Source organism: Aphelocoma coerulescens, unplaced genomic scaffold, assembly GCF_041296385.1.
Source record: "Aphelocoma coerulescens isolate FSJ_1873_10779 unplaced genomic scaffold, UR_Acoe_1.0 HiC_scaffold_298, whole genome shotgun sequence".
Lineage (NCBI taxonomy): Eukaryota > Metazoa > Chordata > Aves > Passeriformes > Corvidae > Aphelocoma > Aphelocoma coerulescens.
The window spans coordinates 19,476-36,459 of NW_027183642.1; the positions used below are offsets into that span (position 1 = coordinate 19,476).

Here is a 16,984-nt window from a genome sequence, read left to right on the forward strand (position 1 = left end):
ACCGGGGGACATCGGGGGACACTGGGGGGACACGGGGGGATACGGGGGGTGATGGGGACACCGGGGGACACGAGGGGACACCTGGGGACAGGGAGGGGCCACGGGGGGTGATGGGGACACGGAGGGATACGGGGGGACACGAGGGGACACGGGGGGTGATGGGGACACGAGGGGACATCGGGGGACACCGGGGGACACTTGGGGACACTGAGGGGACACGAGGGGACACCGGGGGGTGATGGGGACACGGGGGACACCGGGGAACATGAGGGGACACGAGGGGACACCGGGGGGTGATGGGGACACTTGGGGATACCGGGGGTGATGGGGACACCGGGGGACACTTAGGGACACGAGGGGACACGGGGGGACACGAGGGGTGATGGGGACACCGGGGGGACATCGGGGGACACCGGGGGACACTGAGGGGACACTTGGGGACACGAGGGGTGATGAGGACACCGGGGGACACCGGGGGACATCGGGGGGTGATGGGGACACTGAGGGGACACGGGGGACATCGGGGGGTGATGGGGACACTTGGGGATACCGGGGGTGATGGGGACACGGGGGGACACGAGGGACACCGGGGGACACGAGGGGACACCGGGGGACACCGGGGGGGGGGGTGGGGACACGGGGGGACACGGGGGGACACGAGGGGTGATGGGGACACCGGGGGACATCGGGGGACACCGGGGGACATCGGGGGACATGGGGGGACACGAGGGGTGATGAGGACACCGGGGGACACGGGGGGACACCGGGGGACACCGGGGGGACACCGGGGGGGGGGACACGGCGACCTGCGGCCGCTCCGCTCGCCCTCCGTTTACGACACCGCTCCCCCCCCCCTCCCACCTCGTCTTTGCGACAGCGGCGGTTGGCGGCCGCGGCCGGCGGCGGCGGCGGCGCTTTGCGGCCCGGCCATGGCGGAGGGAGAGCGGGCGGGGAGCGGCGGCGGCGCCGGCCCCGGGCGGCCCCCGAGCCCCGCCGAGCTCGAACGGGCCGAGGCGCTCAAGGCCCGCGCGAACGAGTTCTTCAAAGGTATCGGCGGGCAACGGGGGCTGCGGGAGAGGGAGCCGCGGCGAGGAACGGGTGGGAACGAGGGCTGCCAGATAGGGAGCCACTGGGTGTAATGGGGGCTGCCAGATAGGGAGCCGCTGAGGGCAATGCGGGGTAAAGGAGCTGCCAGATAGAGATCCATGGAGGGTAATGGAGGCTGCCAGATAGTGAGCCACCGCGGGGAACGGGGAATAACGGGTCTGCCAGATTGGGAGCCATGGGGGTCAATGGGCGGTTACGGAGGCTGCCAGATTGGGAGCCACGGGGAATAACGGGGCGTAACAGAGGCTGCCAGATAGGGATCTATAGGGGGCACTGAGGGCTGCCAGATAGGGATCTATAGGGGGTAATGGGGGCTGCCAGATAGGGATCTATAGGGGGTAACGGGAGCTGCCAGATGGGGATCTATAGGGGGCAATGGGGGGCTGCGAGATAGGGATCTATAGGGGGCACTGAGGGGTGCCAGATGGGGATCTATAGGGGGCACTGAGGGGTGCCAGATAGGGATCTAAAGGGGGCAACGGGGGCTGCCACATAGGAACCTATAGGAGGCAGTGGGGGCTGTCAGATAGGAATCTATAGGGGGCAATGGGGGAAGCCAGATAGGGATCTATAGGGGGCAACGGGGGCTGCCCTATAGGGATCTATAGGGGGCAATGGCGGCTGCCAGATAGGGATCTATAGGGGGCACTGGGGGCTGCCATATGGGGATCTATAGGGGGCAATGGGGGCTGCGAGATAGGGATCTATAGGGGGCACTGAGGGGTGCCAGATGGGGATCTATAGGGGGCACTGAGGGCTGCCACATAGGAACCTGTAGGAGCAGTATGAGCTGCCAGATAGGGAGCTATGTGGGGCAATGGGGGCTGCCAGATGGGGATCTATAGGGGGCAACGGGGGCTGCCCTATAGGGATCTATAGGGGGCAATGGCGGCTGCCAGATGGGGATCTATAGGGGGCACTGTGGGCTGCCATATGGGGATCTATAGGGGGCAATGGGGGCTGCGAGATAGGGATCTATAGGGGGCACTGAGGGGTGCCAGATGGGGATCTATAGGGGGCACTGAGGGCTGCCACATAGGAACCTATAGGAGCAGTATGAGCTGCCAGATAGGGAGCTATGTGGGGCAATGGGGGCTGCCAGATGGGGATCTATAGGGGGCAATGGGGGCTGCAAGATAGGGATCTATAGGGGGCAACGGGGGCTGCCCTATAGGGATCTATAGGGGGCAACGGGGGCTGCCCTATAGGGATCTATAGGGGGCACTGTGGGCTGCCATATGGGGATCTATAGGGGGCAATGGGGGCTGCGAGATAGGGATCTATAGGGGGCACTGGGGGCTGCCAGATAGGGATCTGTGGGGGGCAATGGGGGCTGCCACATAGGAACCTATAGTGGCAGTGTGAGCTGTCAGATAGGGATCTATAGGGGGCAGTGGGGGATGCCTGATAGGGAGCTATGAGGGGTAGTGGGGGCTGCCAGATGGGGATCTATAGGGGTCAGTGGGGGCTACCAGATAGGGATCTATAGGGGGCAATGGGGGCTGCCCTATAGGGATCTATAGGGGGCACTGGGGGCTGCCAGATAGGGATCTATGGGGGCAACGGGGGCTGCCACATAGGAACCTAGTGTGGCAGTGTGAGCTGTCAGATAGGGATCTATAGGGGGCAGTGTGAGCTGCCAGATGGGGATCTATAGGGGGCAGTGGGGGCTGCCCTATAGGCATCTATAGGAGGCAGTGGGGGCTGCCAGATAGGGATCTACAGGGGGCAATGGGGGCTGCCAGATAGGGATCTATAGGGGGCACTGAGGGCTGTCAGATAGGGATCTATAGGGGGCAATGGGGGCTGCCATATGGGGATCTATAGGGATCAATGGCAGCTGCCATATGGGGATCTATAGGGGGCAGATGGGGCTGCCAGATAGAGATCTATGGGGGGTAGTGGCAGGCAATGAGGGCTGCCGTATGGGGACCTATAGGTGCAGTATGGGCTGCCAGATAGGGAGGTGTGGGGGACAGTGGGGTCTGGTCACTCCTGGCCTTTGGGGTCTGGTCAGTCCCGGCCTTTGGGGTCTGGTCACCTCCAGCCTTTAGGGTCTGGTCACTCCCAGACCTTTAGGGTCTGGTCACTCCCAGGCCTTTGAGGTCTGGTCACCTCCAGCCTTTGGGGTCTGGTCACTCCCAGGCCTTTGTGGTCTGGTCACTCCCAGACCTTTAGGATCTGGTCACCCCCGGCCTTTGGGGTCTGATCCCTCCCAGGCCTTTAGGGTCTGATCACCCCCGGCCTTTGGGGTCTGGTCACCCCTGGCCTTTGGGGTCTGGTCACCTCCAGCCTTTAGGGTCTGGTCACCCCCGGCCTTTGGGGTCTGATCCCTCCCAGGCCTTTGGGGTCTGATCACCCCCGGCCTTTGGGGTCTGATCCCTCCCAGGCCTTTGGGGTGTGGTCACCCCCGGCCTTTAGGGTCTGGTCACTCTCAGGCCTTTGTGGTCTGGTCACTCCCAGGCCTTTGAGGTCTGGTCACCTCCAGCCTTTGGGGTCTGGTCACTCCCAGGCCTTTGTGGTCTGGTCACTCCCAGGCCTTTAGGATCTGGTCACCCCTGGCCTTTGGGGTCTGATCCCTCCCAGGCCTTTAGGGTCTGGTCACCTCCAGCCTTTAGGATCTGGTCACTCCCAGACCTTTAGGGTCTGATCACCTCCGACCTTTGGCGTCTGGTCACCCTCCATCCACACCCTGACCCCCTGCTTTGGGGTCCCCCTCCCCCCCCGCTCAGGGAAGGACTACGAGAACGCGGTGAAGTTCTACAGCAGCGCCATCGAGCTGAACCCCACCAACGCCATCTACTATGGCAACCGCAGCCTGGCCTACCTGCGCACCGAGTGCTACGGCTACGCCCTGGCCGACGCCACGCGCGCCGTCCAGCTGGACGCCAAGTACGTCAAGGGCTACTACCGGCGAGCGGCCAGCAACATGGCCCTGGGCAAGTTCAAGGCCGCCCTGCGCGACTACGAGACGGTGAGAGGGGAGAGGGCGCGGCGGGGGACGGAGTGGGTGGGGATGTTGTTGGGGGTCAGCGTGGGTCATCGGGGGTCAGTGTGTCCACCTTGAGCTCAGGGGAGGGTTGGGGTCATCTTTGGGGTCAGTGTGTCCACTCTGAGATCAGGGGAGGGTTGGGGATATCTTTGGGGTCAGTGTGTCCACCCCGAGCTCAGGGGAGGGTTGGGGATATCTTTGGGGTCAGCGTGGGTCATCGGGGGTCAGCGTGTCCACCTTGAGATCAGGGGAGGGTTGGGGACATCTTTGGGGTCAGTGTGTCCACTCTGAGATCAGGGGAGGGTTGGGGATATCTTTGGGGTCAGTGTGTCCACCCTGAGATCAGGGGAGGGTTGGGGACATCTTTGGGGTCAGTGTGTCCACCCCGAGCTCAGGGGAGGGTTGGGGATATCTTTGGGGTCAGCGTGGGTCATCGGGGGTCAGCGTGTCCACCTTGAGATCAGGGGAGGGTTGGGGACATCTTTGGGGTCAGTGTGTCCACTCTGAGATCAGGGGAGGGTTGGGGACATCTTTGGGGTCAGTGTGTCCACCCTAAGTTCAGGGATCGTCCTGGGGTCAGTGTGACCACCCCGAGCTCAGGGGAGGGTTGGGGACATCTTTGGGGTCAGTGTGTCCACTCTGAGATCAGGGGAGGGTTGGGGATATCTTTGGGGTCAGTGTGTCCACCCTGAGATCAGGGGAGGGTTGGGGACATCTTTGGGGGCAGTGTGTCCACCTTGAAATCAGGGGAGGGTTGGGGATATCTTTGGGGTCAGCGTGGGTCATTGGGGGTCAGCGTGTCCACCCTGAGCTCAGGGGAGGGTTGGGGACATCTTTGGGGGCAGTGTGTCCACCCTAAGTTCAGGGATCCTCCTGGGGTCAGTGTGACCACCCCGAGCTCAGGGGAGGGTTGGGGTCACCCCTGGGGTCAGTGTGTCCACTCTGAACTCGTGGGAAGGTTGGGGATATCTTTGGGGTCAGTGTGTCCACCCTGAGCTCAGGGGAGGGTTGGGAACACCCCTGGGGTCAGCATGGGTCATTGGGGTTCAGCGTGTCCACCCTGAGATCAGGGGATGGTTGGGGACATCTTTGGGGTCAGTGTGTCCACCCTGAGCTTAGGAGAGGATTGGGGACACCCCTGGGGTCAGTGTGTCCACCCCGAGCTCAGGGGAGAGTTGGGGCCATCTCTGGGGTCAGCGTGGGTCATCGGAGTTTGGGGAATGCTTGGGGACATCCTTGGGATCAGTGTGTCCACCCCGAGCTCAGGGGAGGGTCGGGGACACCCCTTGGGGTCAGTGTGTCCACTCTGAGCTCAGGGGAGGGTTGGGGACACCCCTGGTCCCAGAAGATGTCCTGGGGCTGTGTCCTTGGGTGTCCCTGACTGTCCCTGTCCCCTGACAGGGTGTCCCTGTCCCCTGAGGGGCTGTCCCGGGGTGTCCCCGGGGTGTCCCCATCCCCTGAGGGGTTGTCCCCGGGGTGTCCCCTGTCTGTCCCCATCCCCTGAGGGGCTGTCCCAGGATATCCCCATCCCCTGAGGGGCTGTCCCGGGGTGTCCCCATCCCCTGAGGGACTGTCCCAGGGTGTCCCCATCCCCTGAGGGGCTGTCCCAGGATATCCCCATCCCCTGAGGGGCTGTCCCAGGGTGTCCCCATCCCCTGAGGGGTTGTCCTGGGGTGTCCCCATCCCCTGAGGGGCTGTCCCAGGGTATCCCCATCCCCTGAGGGGCTGTCTCAGGGTGTCCCCTGCGTGTCCCCATCCCCTGAGGGGCTGTCCCGGGGTGTCCCCATCCCCTGAGGGGCTGTCCCGGGGTGTCCCCATCCCCTGAGGGGCTGTCCCGGGGCTGTCCCGGGGTGTCCCCATCCCCTGAGGGGCTGTCCCGGGGTGTCCCCGGGGTGTCCCCATCCCCTGAGGGGTTGTCCTGTAGTGTCCCCATCCCCTGAGGGGCTGTCCTGGGGTGTCCCCATCCCCTGAGGGACTGTCCCAGGGTGTCCCCTGGCTGTCCCCATCCCCTGAGGGGCTGTCCCGGGCTGTCCCCTGCGTGTCCCCATCCCCTGAGGGGTTGTCCCCGGGCTGTCCCCATCCCCTGAGGGACTGTCCCGGGGTGTCCCCATCCCCTGAGGGGCTGTCCCAGGGTGTCCCCATCCCCTGAGGGGTTGTCCCCTGTCTGTCCCCATCCCCTGAGGGGCTGTCCTGGGGTGTCCCCATCCCCTGAGGGACTGTCCCAGGGTGTCCCCATCCCCTGAGGGGTTGTCCTGGGGTGTCCCCATCCCCTGAGGGGCTGTCCTGGGGTCTCCCCATCCCCTGAGGGGTTGTCCCTGGGTGTCCCCATCCCCTGAGGGGCTTTCCCGGGGTGTCCCCGGGGTGTCCCCATCCCCTGAGTGGCTGTCCCGGGGCTGTCCCGGGGTGTCCCCATCCCCTGAGGGGCTGTCCCAGGGTGTCCCCTGGCTGTCCCCATCCCCTGAGGGGTTGTCCTGGAGTGTCCCCATCCCCTGAGGGGCTGTCCCGGGGTGTCCCCTGCGTGTCCCCATCCCCTGAGGGGCTGTCCTGGGGTGTCCCCTGTCTGTCCCCATCCCCTGAGGGGCTGTCCCGGGGTGTCCCCATCCCCTGAGGGGCTGTCCCAGGGTGTCCCCAGGGTGTCCCCATCCCCTGAGAGGCTGTCCCGGGCTGTCCCCATCCCCTGAGGGGCTGTTCTGGGGTGTCCCCATCCCCTGAGGGGTTGTCCCCGGGGTGTCCCCATCCCCTGAGGGGCTGTCCCCGGGCTGTCCCCGCAGGTGGTGAAGGTCAGGCCCAATGACAAGGACGCCAAGCTCAAGTACCAGGAGTGTCACCGCATCGTCAAGCAGAAGGCCTTCGAGAGGGCCATCGCCAGCGACGAGCACAAGCGCTCCGTGGTCGACTCGCTGGACATCGAGAGCATGAGTGAGACCCCCAAACCCACCCAGGGGGGGCTCAGGGCTCACTTGGGGCTCCTTGGAGAGCCCCCAGAGGAGGCTCAAGGTCCCTGACAGGGGCTGGGGTCCCCATAAGGGTTCCTGTGAGGGTTTGGGGTCTCCAGGAGGGTCGCTGGGGAGTTTGTGGGGGTCTCTGGGAGGGTCTGGGGAGTCCCTGGGGGTTCCTGTGAGGGTCTGGGGTCTCCAGGAAGGTCCCTGGGAGGATCTGGGGAGTCCCTGGGGGTTCCTGTGAGGGTCTGGGGTCTCCAGGAGGGTCACTGGGGAGTTTGTAGGGGTCTCTGGGAGGGTCTGGGGAGTCCCTGGGGGTCTCTGGGAGGGTCTGGGGAGTCCCTGGGGGTTCCTCTGAGGGTCTGGGGTCTCCAGGAGGATCACTGGGGAGTTTGTAGGGGTCTCTGGGAGGGTCTGGTGAGTCCCTGGGGGTTCCTCTGAGGGTCTGGGGTCTCCAGGAGGGTCACTGGGGAGTTTGTAGGGGTCTCTGGGAGGGTCTGGGGAGTCCCTGGGGGTCTCTGGGAGGGTCTGGGGAGTCCCTGGGGGTTCCTCTGAGGGTCTGGGGTCTCCAGGAGGATCACTGGGGAGTTTGTAGGGGTCTCTGGGAGGGTCTGGGGAGTCCCTGGGGGTTCCTGTGAGGGTCTGGGGTCTCCAGGAAGGTCCCTGGGGAGTTTGTGGGGGTCTCTGGGAGGGTCTGGGGAGTCCCTGGGGGTTCTTGTGAGGGTCTGGGGTTTCCAGGAAGGTCCCTGGGAGGGTCTGGGGAGTTTGTGGGGGTTCCTATGAGGGTCTGGGGTCTCCAGGAAGGTCCCTGGGAGGATCTGGGGAATTCTTGGGGCTTCCTGGTTGGGTCTGGAGGCTCTGGGGGTGTCCCTGGGAGGATCTTGGGGTCTCTGTGGGGGTCTGAGGGTCCCCATGAGGGTTCTGGAGATGTTCTGAGGGTCCTGACGTGGGTCTTGGGGTGTCCAGACGAGCTTTGGGACCCTCGTGAGGGTCTTGGGGTCCCCATGAACATCTGGGGGTGCCCACGAGGATCTGTGGGAGGGTTTTGGGGTCTCCATGAGGGTCCTGGAGATGTTCTGAGGGTCCTGACGTGTATCTTGGGGTGTCCAGACGAGCTTTGGGACCCTGGTGAGGGTCTTGGGGTCCCCATGAACATCTGAGGGTCCCCACAAGGATCTCTGGGAGGCTTTTGGGATCCCCTGAGGGTCCCCATGAGGCTCCTGGAGATGTTCTGGTGGTCCCCACGAGGTTCTGAGGTGCCCAGCTGACCTTTTGTCCCCACCGCCCGGCTCCCCACGCCAAAGCCCAGCACCCCCAGCCCATCCCCCGCCTCTGAGGGACCCCTGGGGGTTGATCCACCTTGTCCCCCACTGTCCCCTCCTGTCCCCGCAGCCATCGAGGACGAGTACAGCGGCCCCAAGCTGGAGGACGGCAAGGTGACCTTGGCCTTCATGAAGGAGCTCATGCAGTGGTACAAGGACCAGAAGAAACTCCACAGGAAATGCGCCTACCAGGTACCCCCCAAAAACCCCCCCCCCCCCACCCCCCAAAAAAAAAAAACCCCCCCCTCTCTCCTCCTCCTCCTCCTCCTCCTCCCGTCCCCATCCCGTCCCCAGACGTCCCCACACGTCCCCACCCCCGCAGATCCTGGTGCAGGTGAAGGAGGTGCTGGCCAAGCTGCCCACCCTGGTGGAGACCACGTTGAAGGAGGTGGGTGCCCCCTTCGGCCGGGCCGGTGGGTGGCGGGCGACGGGTGCCGCGTGCCGCCGCGGTGACGTCGGTGCCACCCGCGTGTCCATCCCGAGCAGACGGAGAAGGTGACGGTGTGCGGGGACACCCACGGGCAGTTCTACGACCTGCTCAACATCTTCGAGCTCAACGGGCTGCCCTCCGAGGCCAATCCTTACGTATCCACGGCTTCCCCTCTGGGGCTGGGCTCGGGATGGTGGGTTTGAGGGGGTGGGGGGGACGCTGGTGGGCTGAGGGGGGGGGGGGGGGGACACCCCGCTGGACATGGGGTGGGGGGTCGTTGTCCTGAACCGGGGGACAGATTTTCAACGGGGACTTCGTGGACCGCGGCTCCTTCTCGGTCGAGGTCATCCTGACGCTCTTCGGCTTCAAGCTGCTCTACCCCGACCACTTCCACCTGCTCCGAGGTAATTCCAGAGGCTCGGGGGTGAGGCTTGGACCCCCCCCCCCCTCAGCCAGGTTTGGTGGTGGGGGAGGGGTCATGTCCCCAAGCTGTCCCTTGTTGTCACCGCTGGATCACTATCTGGCAGCCCCCGCTGTTGTTGTTGCCCGTGATGGATCCCAATCTGGCAGCCCCTGTGGAGGGGACACTTTTTTCCTGTGACCACCCCCTCGTCCCCTCGGGGTTGGGGACATCTGTGTCCCTTGGGGATTTGGGGGATCCCTGTCCCCTCGGCGTTGGGGACATCCGTGTCCCTTGGGGATTTGGGGGATCCCTGTCCCCTCGGCGTTGGGGACATCCGTGTCCCTTGGGGATTTGGGGGATCCCTGTCCCCTCGGCGTTGGTGGCATCATTGTCCCTTGGGGATTTGGGGGATCCCTGTCCCCTCGGCGTTGGTGGCATCGCTGTCCCTTGGGGATTTGGGGGATCCCTGTCCCCTCGGGGTTGGGGACATCCGTGTCCCTTGGGGATTTGGGGGATCCCTGTCCCCTCGGGGTCCGGGACATCTGTGTCCCTTGGGGATTTGGGGGATCCCTGTCCCCTCGGGGTCCGGGACATCTGTGTCCCTTGGGGATTTGGGGGATCCCTGTCCCCTCGGGGTCCGGGACATCGCTGTCCCTTGGGGATTTGGGGGATCCCTGTCCCCTCGGGGTTGGGGACATCCGTGTCCCTTGGGGATTTGGGGGATCCCTGTCCCCTCGGGGTTGGTGGCATCGCTGTCCCTTGGGGATTTGGGGGATCCCTGTCCCCTCGGGGTTGGTGGCATCGCTGTCCCTTGGGGATTTGGGGGATCCCTGTCCCCTCGGGGTTGGTGGCATCGCTGTCCCTTGGGGATTTGGGGGATCCCTGTCCCCTCGGCGTTGGTGGCATCGCTGTCCCTTGGCGATGTCCCTGTCCCCAACCCCAGGACCAGCTCGCGGTGCCACGTCACGGGGTCGTGTCCCCTCTGTGCCACGGCGTGGCACGTCCCGTGTCCCCCGCGGGGTGCAGGGCCCTGTCCTGCGTCACAGGGCCACGTCCCCTGTCCCCAACCCTCGCTCCTTGTCCCCATCTCCCTCCTGGGGTCCTTCTCTGTCCCACACCCCCCCCCGCCCCCGTCCCCAGAGCCCATCCCGTCCCCTCGGGACCGTCCCAGCCCGGATTCTGGGGGCCGAGCCGCAGCGCTGCGTCCCCTGCCCGTGTCCCCAGGCCTGGGCAGTGTCCCCCAGGCGTGGCAGTTGTCCCCGTGTCCCCTCAGGGAACCACGAGACGGACAACATGAACCAGATCTACGGCTTCGAGGGCGAGGTGAAGGCCAAGTACACGGCGCAGATGTTCGCCCTTTTCAGCGAGGTCTTCGAGTGGCTGCCCCTGGCCCAGTGCATCAACGGCAAAGTGCTGGTGAGGGGACACCGGAGGGGACACCGGAGGGGACACCGGAGGGGACGTTGTCACCGGGAGTCACTATCTGGCAGCGCCCATTGAGAGGGATGGCTCCCTTTTTGGCAGCCTGCGGGTTCACTTTTTGGCAGCCGCTATTGACTGTAATTGGTCACTATTTGGCAGCCCCCATTGATTTTGAATAGGTCACTATTTGGCGGCCCCCGTTGATTTTTAATAGGTCACTATTTGGCGGCCCCCTTGGGATCACTCTTTGGCAGCCCCTATTGACTTGAAGGGATCACTATTTGGCGGCCCCCAGGGATCACAATTTGGCAGCCCCTATTGACTTCAATTGATCACTATTTGGCGACCCCTCGGGATAAGTATTTGGCAGCCCCTATTGTCTCCTATGGTTCACTATTTGGCGACCCCTTGGGGGAACTTTTTGGCAGTCCTCATTGACTCTAATAGCTCACTATTTGGCGACCCCTCGGGATAAGTATTTGTCAGCCCCTATTGTCGCTTATGGTTCACTATTTGGCGACCCCTTGGGGTAACTTTTTGGCAGTCCCCATTGACTCTAATAGCTCACTATTTGGCGACCCCTTGGGATAACTATTTGTCAGCCGCTATTGTCTCCTATGATTCACTATTTGGCGACCCCTTTGGATAACTTTTTGGCAGTCCCCATTGACTATAATAGCTCACTATTTGGCGACCCCTTGGGATAACTATTTGGCAGTCCCCATTGACTATAATAGCTCACTATTTGGCGACCCCGTGGGATAACTATTTGGCAGCCGCTATTGTCTCCTATGGTTCACTATTTGGCGGCCCCTGTGGCTCAGTATTTGGCAGCCGCTATTGACTATAATAGATCTCTATTTGGCAATTCCTATTGATCTCTGTGGGTCACTATTTAGCAGTTCCCCTCCATCGCTCTTTGGCAGCCCCCCATGGTTCACAATAGATCACTATCTTGCAGGCCCACTGTCCCCAGTTGCCCCCTGTGACTTCTGATCCCTGTCCTTGAGGGGATTTGGGGGGGCATTCCCTGTCCCCATGGGGTGACCCCCATCCCTGGGTGGGGGTTTGGAGTGTCCCTGCTGTCCCCATGGGGTGACCCCCATCCCTGGGTGGGATTTGGGATGTCCCTGCTGTCCCCACGGGGTGACCCCCATCCCTGGGTGGGATTTGGGATGTCCCTGCTGTCCCCACGGGGTGACCCCCATCCCTGGGAGGGATTTGGGGTGTCCCTGCTGTCTCCATGGGGTGACCCCCATCCCTGGGAGGGGATTTGGGGTGTCCCTGTCCCAAGTTGGGGAGGGGGTTTGGGGGTCTTGGGTGTCCCTTGTCACCCCCTCAGTGTCAGGATGGGCGATTGTCCCCCCCCCTCCCCGTCCCTGCTGTCCCCCCTGATGTCCCCACCGCGTGTCCCCGCCCAGATCATGCACGGGGGGCTCTTCAGCGAGGACGGCGTCACCCTCGATGACATCCGCAAGATCGAGCGGAACCGGCAGCCCCCAGACTCAGGTGGGACAGGGACCCCCACCCACCCCACCCCGAGGTGTCCCCAGGGTGTCCCCAGCGAGGGGCCGAGCTGTGACCACCCCCCGTGTCCCCCCAGGGCCGATGTGTGACCTGCTCTGGTCCGACCCCCAGCCCCAGGTGAGCTGTGACCCCTCCCCCGGTGATGTCCCCTGGGGTGTCCCCGGGTCCTGGTGTCACCCTTGTCCTGTCCCCTGGGGTGTCCCGGGTCCTGGTGTCACCCTTGTCCTGTCCCCTGGGGTGTCCCTGGGTCCTGGTGTCACCCCTGTCCTGTCCCCTGGGGTGTCCCAGGTCCTGGTGTCACCCCTGTCCTGTCCCCTGGGGTGTCCCCGGGTCCTGGTGTCACCCCTGTCCTGTCCCCTGGGGTGTCCCAGGTCCTGGTGTCACCCCTGTCCTGTCCCCTGGGGTGTCCTCGGGTCCTGGTGTCACCCCTGTCCTGTCCCCTGGGGTGTCCCCGGGTCCTGGTGTCACCCACCAGGTCCCAGTGCCACCCTCTTCCTGTCCCCAACTTCCCAGTGCCACCAGCTGTACCCCCAACCCCACCGCCACCCCCTGCCACATCTGCTGACCCCTCTGTCCCCCCCACGGTGTCCCCACGGTGTCCCCAGTAAGCAGGGGGTCAGCTGCCCCCTCTGTCCCCCCATGGTGTCCCCACGGTGTCCCCAGAAAGTGGGGGGTCAGCTGCCCCCTCTGTCCCCCCATGGTGTCCCCACGGTGTCCCCACGGTGTCCCCAGCAAGCGAGGGGTCAGCTGCCCCCTCTGTCCCCCCACGGTGTCCCCACGGTGTCCCCATGGTGTCCCCAGAAAGCAGGGGGTCAGCTGCCCCCTCTGTCCGCCCCATGGTGTCCCCACGATGTCCCCACATTGTCCCCCCCATGGTGTCCCCAGAAAGCGAGGGGTCAGCTGCCCCCTCTGTCCCCCCACAATGTCCCCATGATGTCCCCACGGTGTCCCCACGATGTCCCTACGATCCTGTGGTGTCCCCACAATGTCCCCACAATGTCCCCACGGTGTCCCCACATTGTCCCCCCCCGTGGTGTCCCCCAGAACGGCCGCTCGGTCAGCCAGCGAGGGGTCAGCTGCCCCCTCTGTCCTCCCCATGGTGTCCCCACGATGTCCCCACAATGTCCCCACGGTGTCCCCCCTGTGGTGTCCCCAGCACGGCCACTCGGTCAGCAAGCAGGGGGTCAGCTGCCCCCTCTGTCCCCCCCACAATGTCCCCACGATGTCCCCACGATGTCCCCACATTGTCCCCCCCGTGGTGTCCCCCAGAACGGCCGCTCGGTCAGCAAGCGAGGGGTCAGCTGCCCCTTCTGTCCCCCCACGGTGTCCCCACGGTGTCCCCACGGTGTCCCCAGAAAGCGGGGGGTCAGCTGCCCCCTCTGTCCCCCCACAATGTCCCCATGATGTCCCTACGATCCCGTGGTGTCCCCACGATGTCCCCACATTGTCCCCCCCGTGGTGTCCCCAGCACGGCCACTCGGTCAGCAAGCAGGGGGTCAGCTGCCCCCTCTGTCCCCCCCACAATGTCCCCCCCGTGGTGTCCCCACGATGTCCCCACGATGTCCCCCCCACGGTGTCCCCCAGAACGGCCGCTCGGTCAGCAAGCGAGGGGTCAGCTGCCCCCTCTGTCCCCCCACAATGTCCCCATGATGTCCCCACGGTGTCCCCACATTGTCCCCCCCATGGTGTCCCCACGATGTCCCTACGATCCCGTGGTGTCCCCACAATGTCCCCACGATGTCCCCCCCGTGATGTCCCCCAGAACGGCCGCTCGGTCAGCAAGCGAGGGGTCAGCTGCCCCCTCTGTCCCCCCCACAATGTCCCCCCCGTGGTGTCCCCACGATGTCCCCACGATGTCCCCCCCACGGTGTCCCCCAGAACGGCCGCTCGGTCAGCAAGCGAGGGGTCAGCTGCCCCCTCTGTCCCCCCCCGGTGTCCCCACAATGTCCCCACAATGTCCCCATGATGTCCCCACGGTGTCCCCACGGTGTCCCTATGATCCCGTGGTGTCCCCACAATGTCCCCACGATGTCCCCACGGTGTCCCCACATTGTCCCCCCCCGTGGTGTCCCCCAGAACGGCCGCTCGGTCAGCCAGCGAGGGGTCAGCTGCCCCCTCTGTCCCCCCATGGTGTCCCCACGATGTCCCCACGGTGTCCCCACAATGTCCCCACGGTGTCCCCCCTGTGGTGTCCCCAGCACGGCCACTCGGTCAGCAAGCAGGGGGTCAGCTGCCCCCTCTGTCCCCCCCACAATGTCCCCCCCGTGGTGTCCCCACGATGTCCCCACGATGTCCCCCCCACGGTGTCCCCCAGAACGGCCGCTCGGTCAGCAAGCGAGGGGTCAGCTGCCCCCTCTGTCCCCCCATGGTGTCCCCACGGTGTCCCCACATTGTCCCCCCCGGTGCTGTCCCCCAGAACGGCCGCTCGGTCAGCAAGCGAGGGGTCAGCTGCCCCCTCTGTCCCCCCCATGGTGTCCCCACGATGTCCCTACAATCCCGTGGTGTCCCCACGATGTCCCCACATTGTCCCCCCCCGTGGTGTCCCCCAGAACGGCCGCTCGGTCAGCAAGCGAGGGGTCAGCTGCCCCTTCTGTCCTCCCCACGGTGTCCCCACGATGTCCCTACGATCCCGTGGTGTCCCCACAATGTCCCCACGATGTCCCCACGGTGTCCCCATGATGTCCCCACGATGTCCCCACATTTTTCCCCCCCCGTGGTGTCCCCCAGAACGGCCGCTCGGTCAGCAAGCGAGGGGTCAGCTGCCCCCTCTGTCCCCCCACGGTGTCCCCACGGTGTCCCCACGGTGTCCCCAGAAAGCGGGGGGTCAGCTGCCCCCTCTGTCCCCCCACAATGTCCCCATGATGTCCCTACGATCCCGTGGTGTCCCCACGATGTCCCCACATTGTCCCCCCCGTGGTGTCCCCAGCACGGCCACTCGGTCAGCAAGCAGGGGGTCAGCTGCCCCCTCTGTCCCCCCCACAATGTCCCCCCCGTGGTGTCCCCACGATGTCCCCACGATGTCCCCCCCACGGTGTCCCCCAGAACGGCCGCTCGGTCAGCAAGCGAGGGGTCAGCTGCCCCCTCTGTCCCCCCACAATGTCCCCATGATGTCCCCACGGTGTCCCCACATTGTCCCCCCCATGGTGTCCCCACGATGTCCCTACGATCCCGTGGTGTCCCCACAATGTCCCCACGATGTCCCCCCCGTGATGTCCCCCAGAACGGCCGCTCGGTCAGCAAGCGAGGGGTCAGCTGCCCCCTCTGTCCCCCCCACAATGTCCCCCCCGTGGTGTCCCCACGATGTCCCCACGATGTCCCCCCCACGGTGTCCCCCAGAACGGCCGCTCGGTCAGCAAGCGAGGGGTCAGCTGCCCCCTCTGTCCCCCCCCGGTGTCCCCACAATGTCCCCACAATGTCCCCATGATGTCCCCACGGTGTCCCCACGGTGTCCCTATGATCCCGTGGTGTCCCCACAATGTCCCCACGATGTCCCCACGGTGTCCCCACATTGTCCCCCCCCGTGGTGTCCCCCAGAACGGCCGCTCGGTCAGCCAGCGAGGGGTCAGCTGCCCCCTCTGTCCCCCCATGGTGTCCCCACGATGTCCCCACGGTGTCCCCACAATGTCCCCACGGTGTCCCCCCTGTGGTGTCCCCAGCACGGCCACTCGGTCAGCAAGCAGGGGGTCAGCTGCCCCCTCTGTCCCCCCCACAATGTCCCCCCCGTGGTGTCCCCACGATGTCCCCACGATGTCCCCCCCACGGTGTCCCCCAGAACGGCCGCTCGGTCAGCAAGCGAGGGGTCAGCTGCCCCCTCTGTCCCCCCATGGTGTCCCCACGGTGTCCCCACATTGTCCCCCCCGGTGCTGTCCCCCAGAACGGCCGCTCGGTCAGCAAGCGAGGGGTCAGCTGCCCCCTCTGTCCCCCCCATGGTGTCCCCACGATGTCCCTACAATCCCGTGGTGTCCCCACGATGTCCCCACATTGTCCCCCCCCCGTGGTGTCCCCCAGAACGGCCGCTCGGTCAGCAAGCGAGGGGTCAGCTGCCCCTTCTGTCCTCCCCACGGTGTCCCCACGATGTCCCTACGATCCCGTGGTGTCCCCACAATGTCCCCCACGATGTCCCCACGGTGTCCCCATGATGTCCCCACGATGTCCCCACATTTTTCCCCCCCACGATGTCCCCCAGAACGGCCGCTCGGTCAGCAAGCGAGGGGTCAGCTGCCAGTTCGGCCCCGATGTCACCAAGCGCTTCCTGGAGCGGAACCGCCTGGAGCTCATCATCCGCAGCCACGAGGTCAAGCCCGAGGGCTACGAGGTAGCCCACGATGGCCGCTGCGTCACCGTCTTCTCCGCCCCCAACTACTGGTGAGGGGACAGCGGGGGACACGGGTGGCGGGAGGGCCCGGCGGTGGCGGTGCTGGCGTGGCCTTGGTGCTGTCCCCGGTGTCCCCGGATCACCTCGTCCCCACTGTGGTCCGGTGTCACCTGAGCCAGGTGGTCCCCGTGATCCAGTCCCCAAAGGTCCCCTGTGCCTCGTTGTCCCCAAATGGCCCCGTCCTTGGTGGTCCCCCAGGCTCGGTGGCCCCAAGTGTCCCCAAATGTCCCCACATGTCTCCTGTACCTCATTGTCCCCAAATGTCCCCGTCCCTGGTGGTCCCCCAGGCTCAGTGGCCAACGGGGGCCGCGCTCTGGTGGTCCCAAGTGTCCCCAAATGTCCCCAGTGTCCCGTCCCTGGTGGTCCCCCAGCCTTGGTGGCCAGTGGGGGCCGTGCTCTGGTGGTCCTAAGTGTCCCCAAAGGTCCCCTGTGCCTCGTTGTCCCCAAATGTCCCCGTCCTTGGTGGT

At 65.1% G+C, this 16,984-nt stretch overlaps 1 protein-coding gene across 1 annotated transcript; it reads left to right on the top strand.

Moving 5' to 3' along the window:
- The first annotated feature begins 925 nt into the window (after positions 1-925).
- Positions 926-16,511, top strand: PPP5C (protein phosphatase 5 catalytic subunit). The gene is made up of 11 exons (XM_068999224.1): positions 926-1,047; positions 3,840-4,081; positions 6,871-7,018; positions 8,431-8,552; positions 8,683-8,748; positions 8,847-8,945; positions 9,089-9,194; positions 10,467-10,609; positions 12,037-12,124; positions 12,219-12,259; positions 16,329-16,511. The coding sequence occupies exons 1-11, from the start codon at positions 930-932 to the stop codon at positions 16,509-16,511; spliced, it is 1,356 nt and encodes a 451-aa protein (XP_068855325.1). The 5' UTR covers positions 926-929.
- The last annotated feature ends 473 nt before the right edge of the window (positions 16,512-16,984 follow it).

Bases quoted from the DNA above. Each gene is read 5' to 3' on its own strand.
- PPP5C (XM_068999224.1), top strand. From the start codon at position 930: ATGGCGGAGGGAGAGCGGGCGGGGAGCGGCGGCGGCGCCGGCCCCGGG. The intron at 8,749-8,846 runs GTGGGTGCCCCC...CATCCCGAGCAG, and splicing joins TGGAGACCACGTTGAAGGAG to ACGGAGAAGGTGACGGTGTG. The intron at 10,610-12,036 runs GTGAGGGGACAC...GTCCCCGCCCAG, and splicing joins GCATCAACGGCAAAGTGCTG to ATCATGCACGGGGGGCTCTT.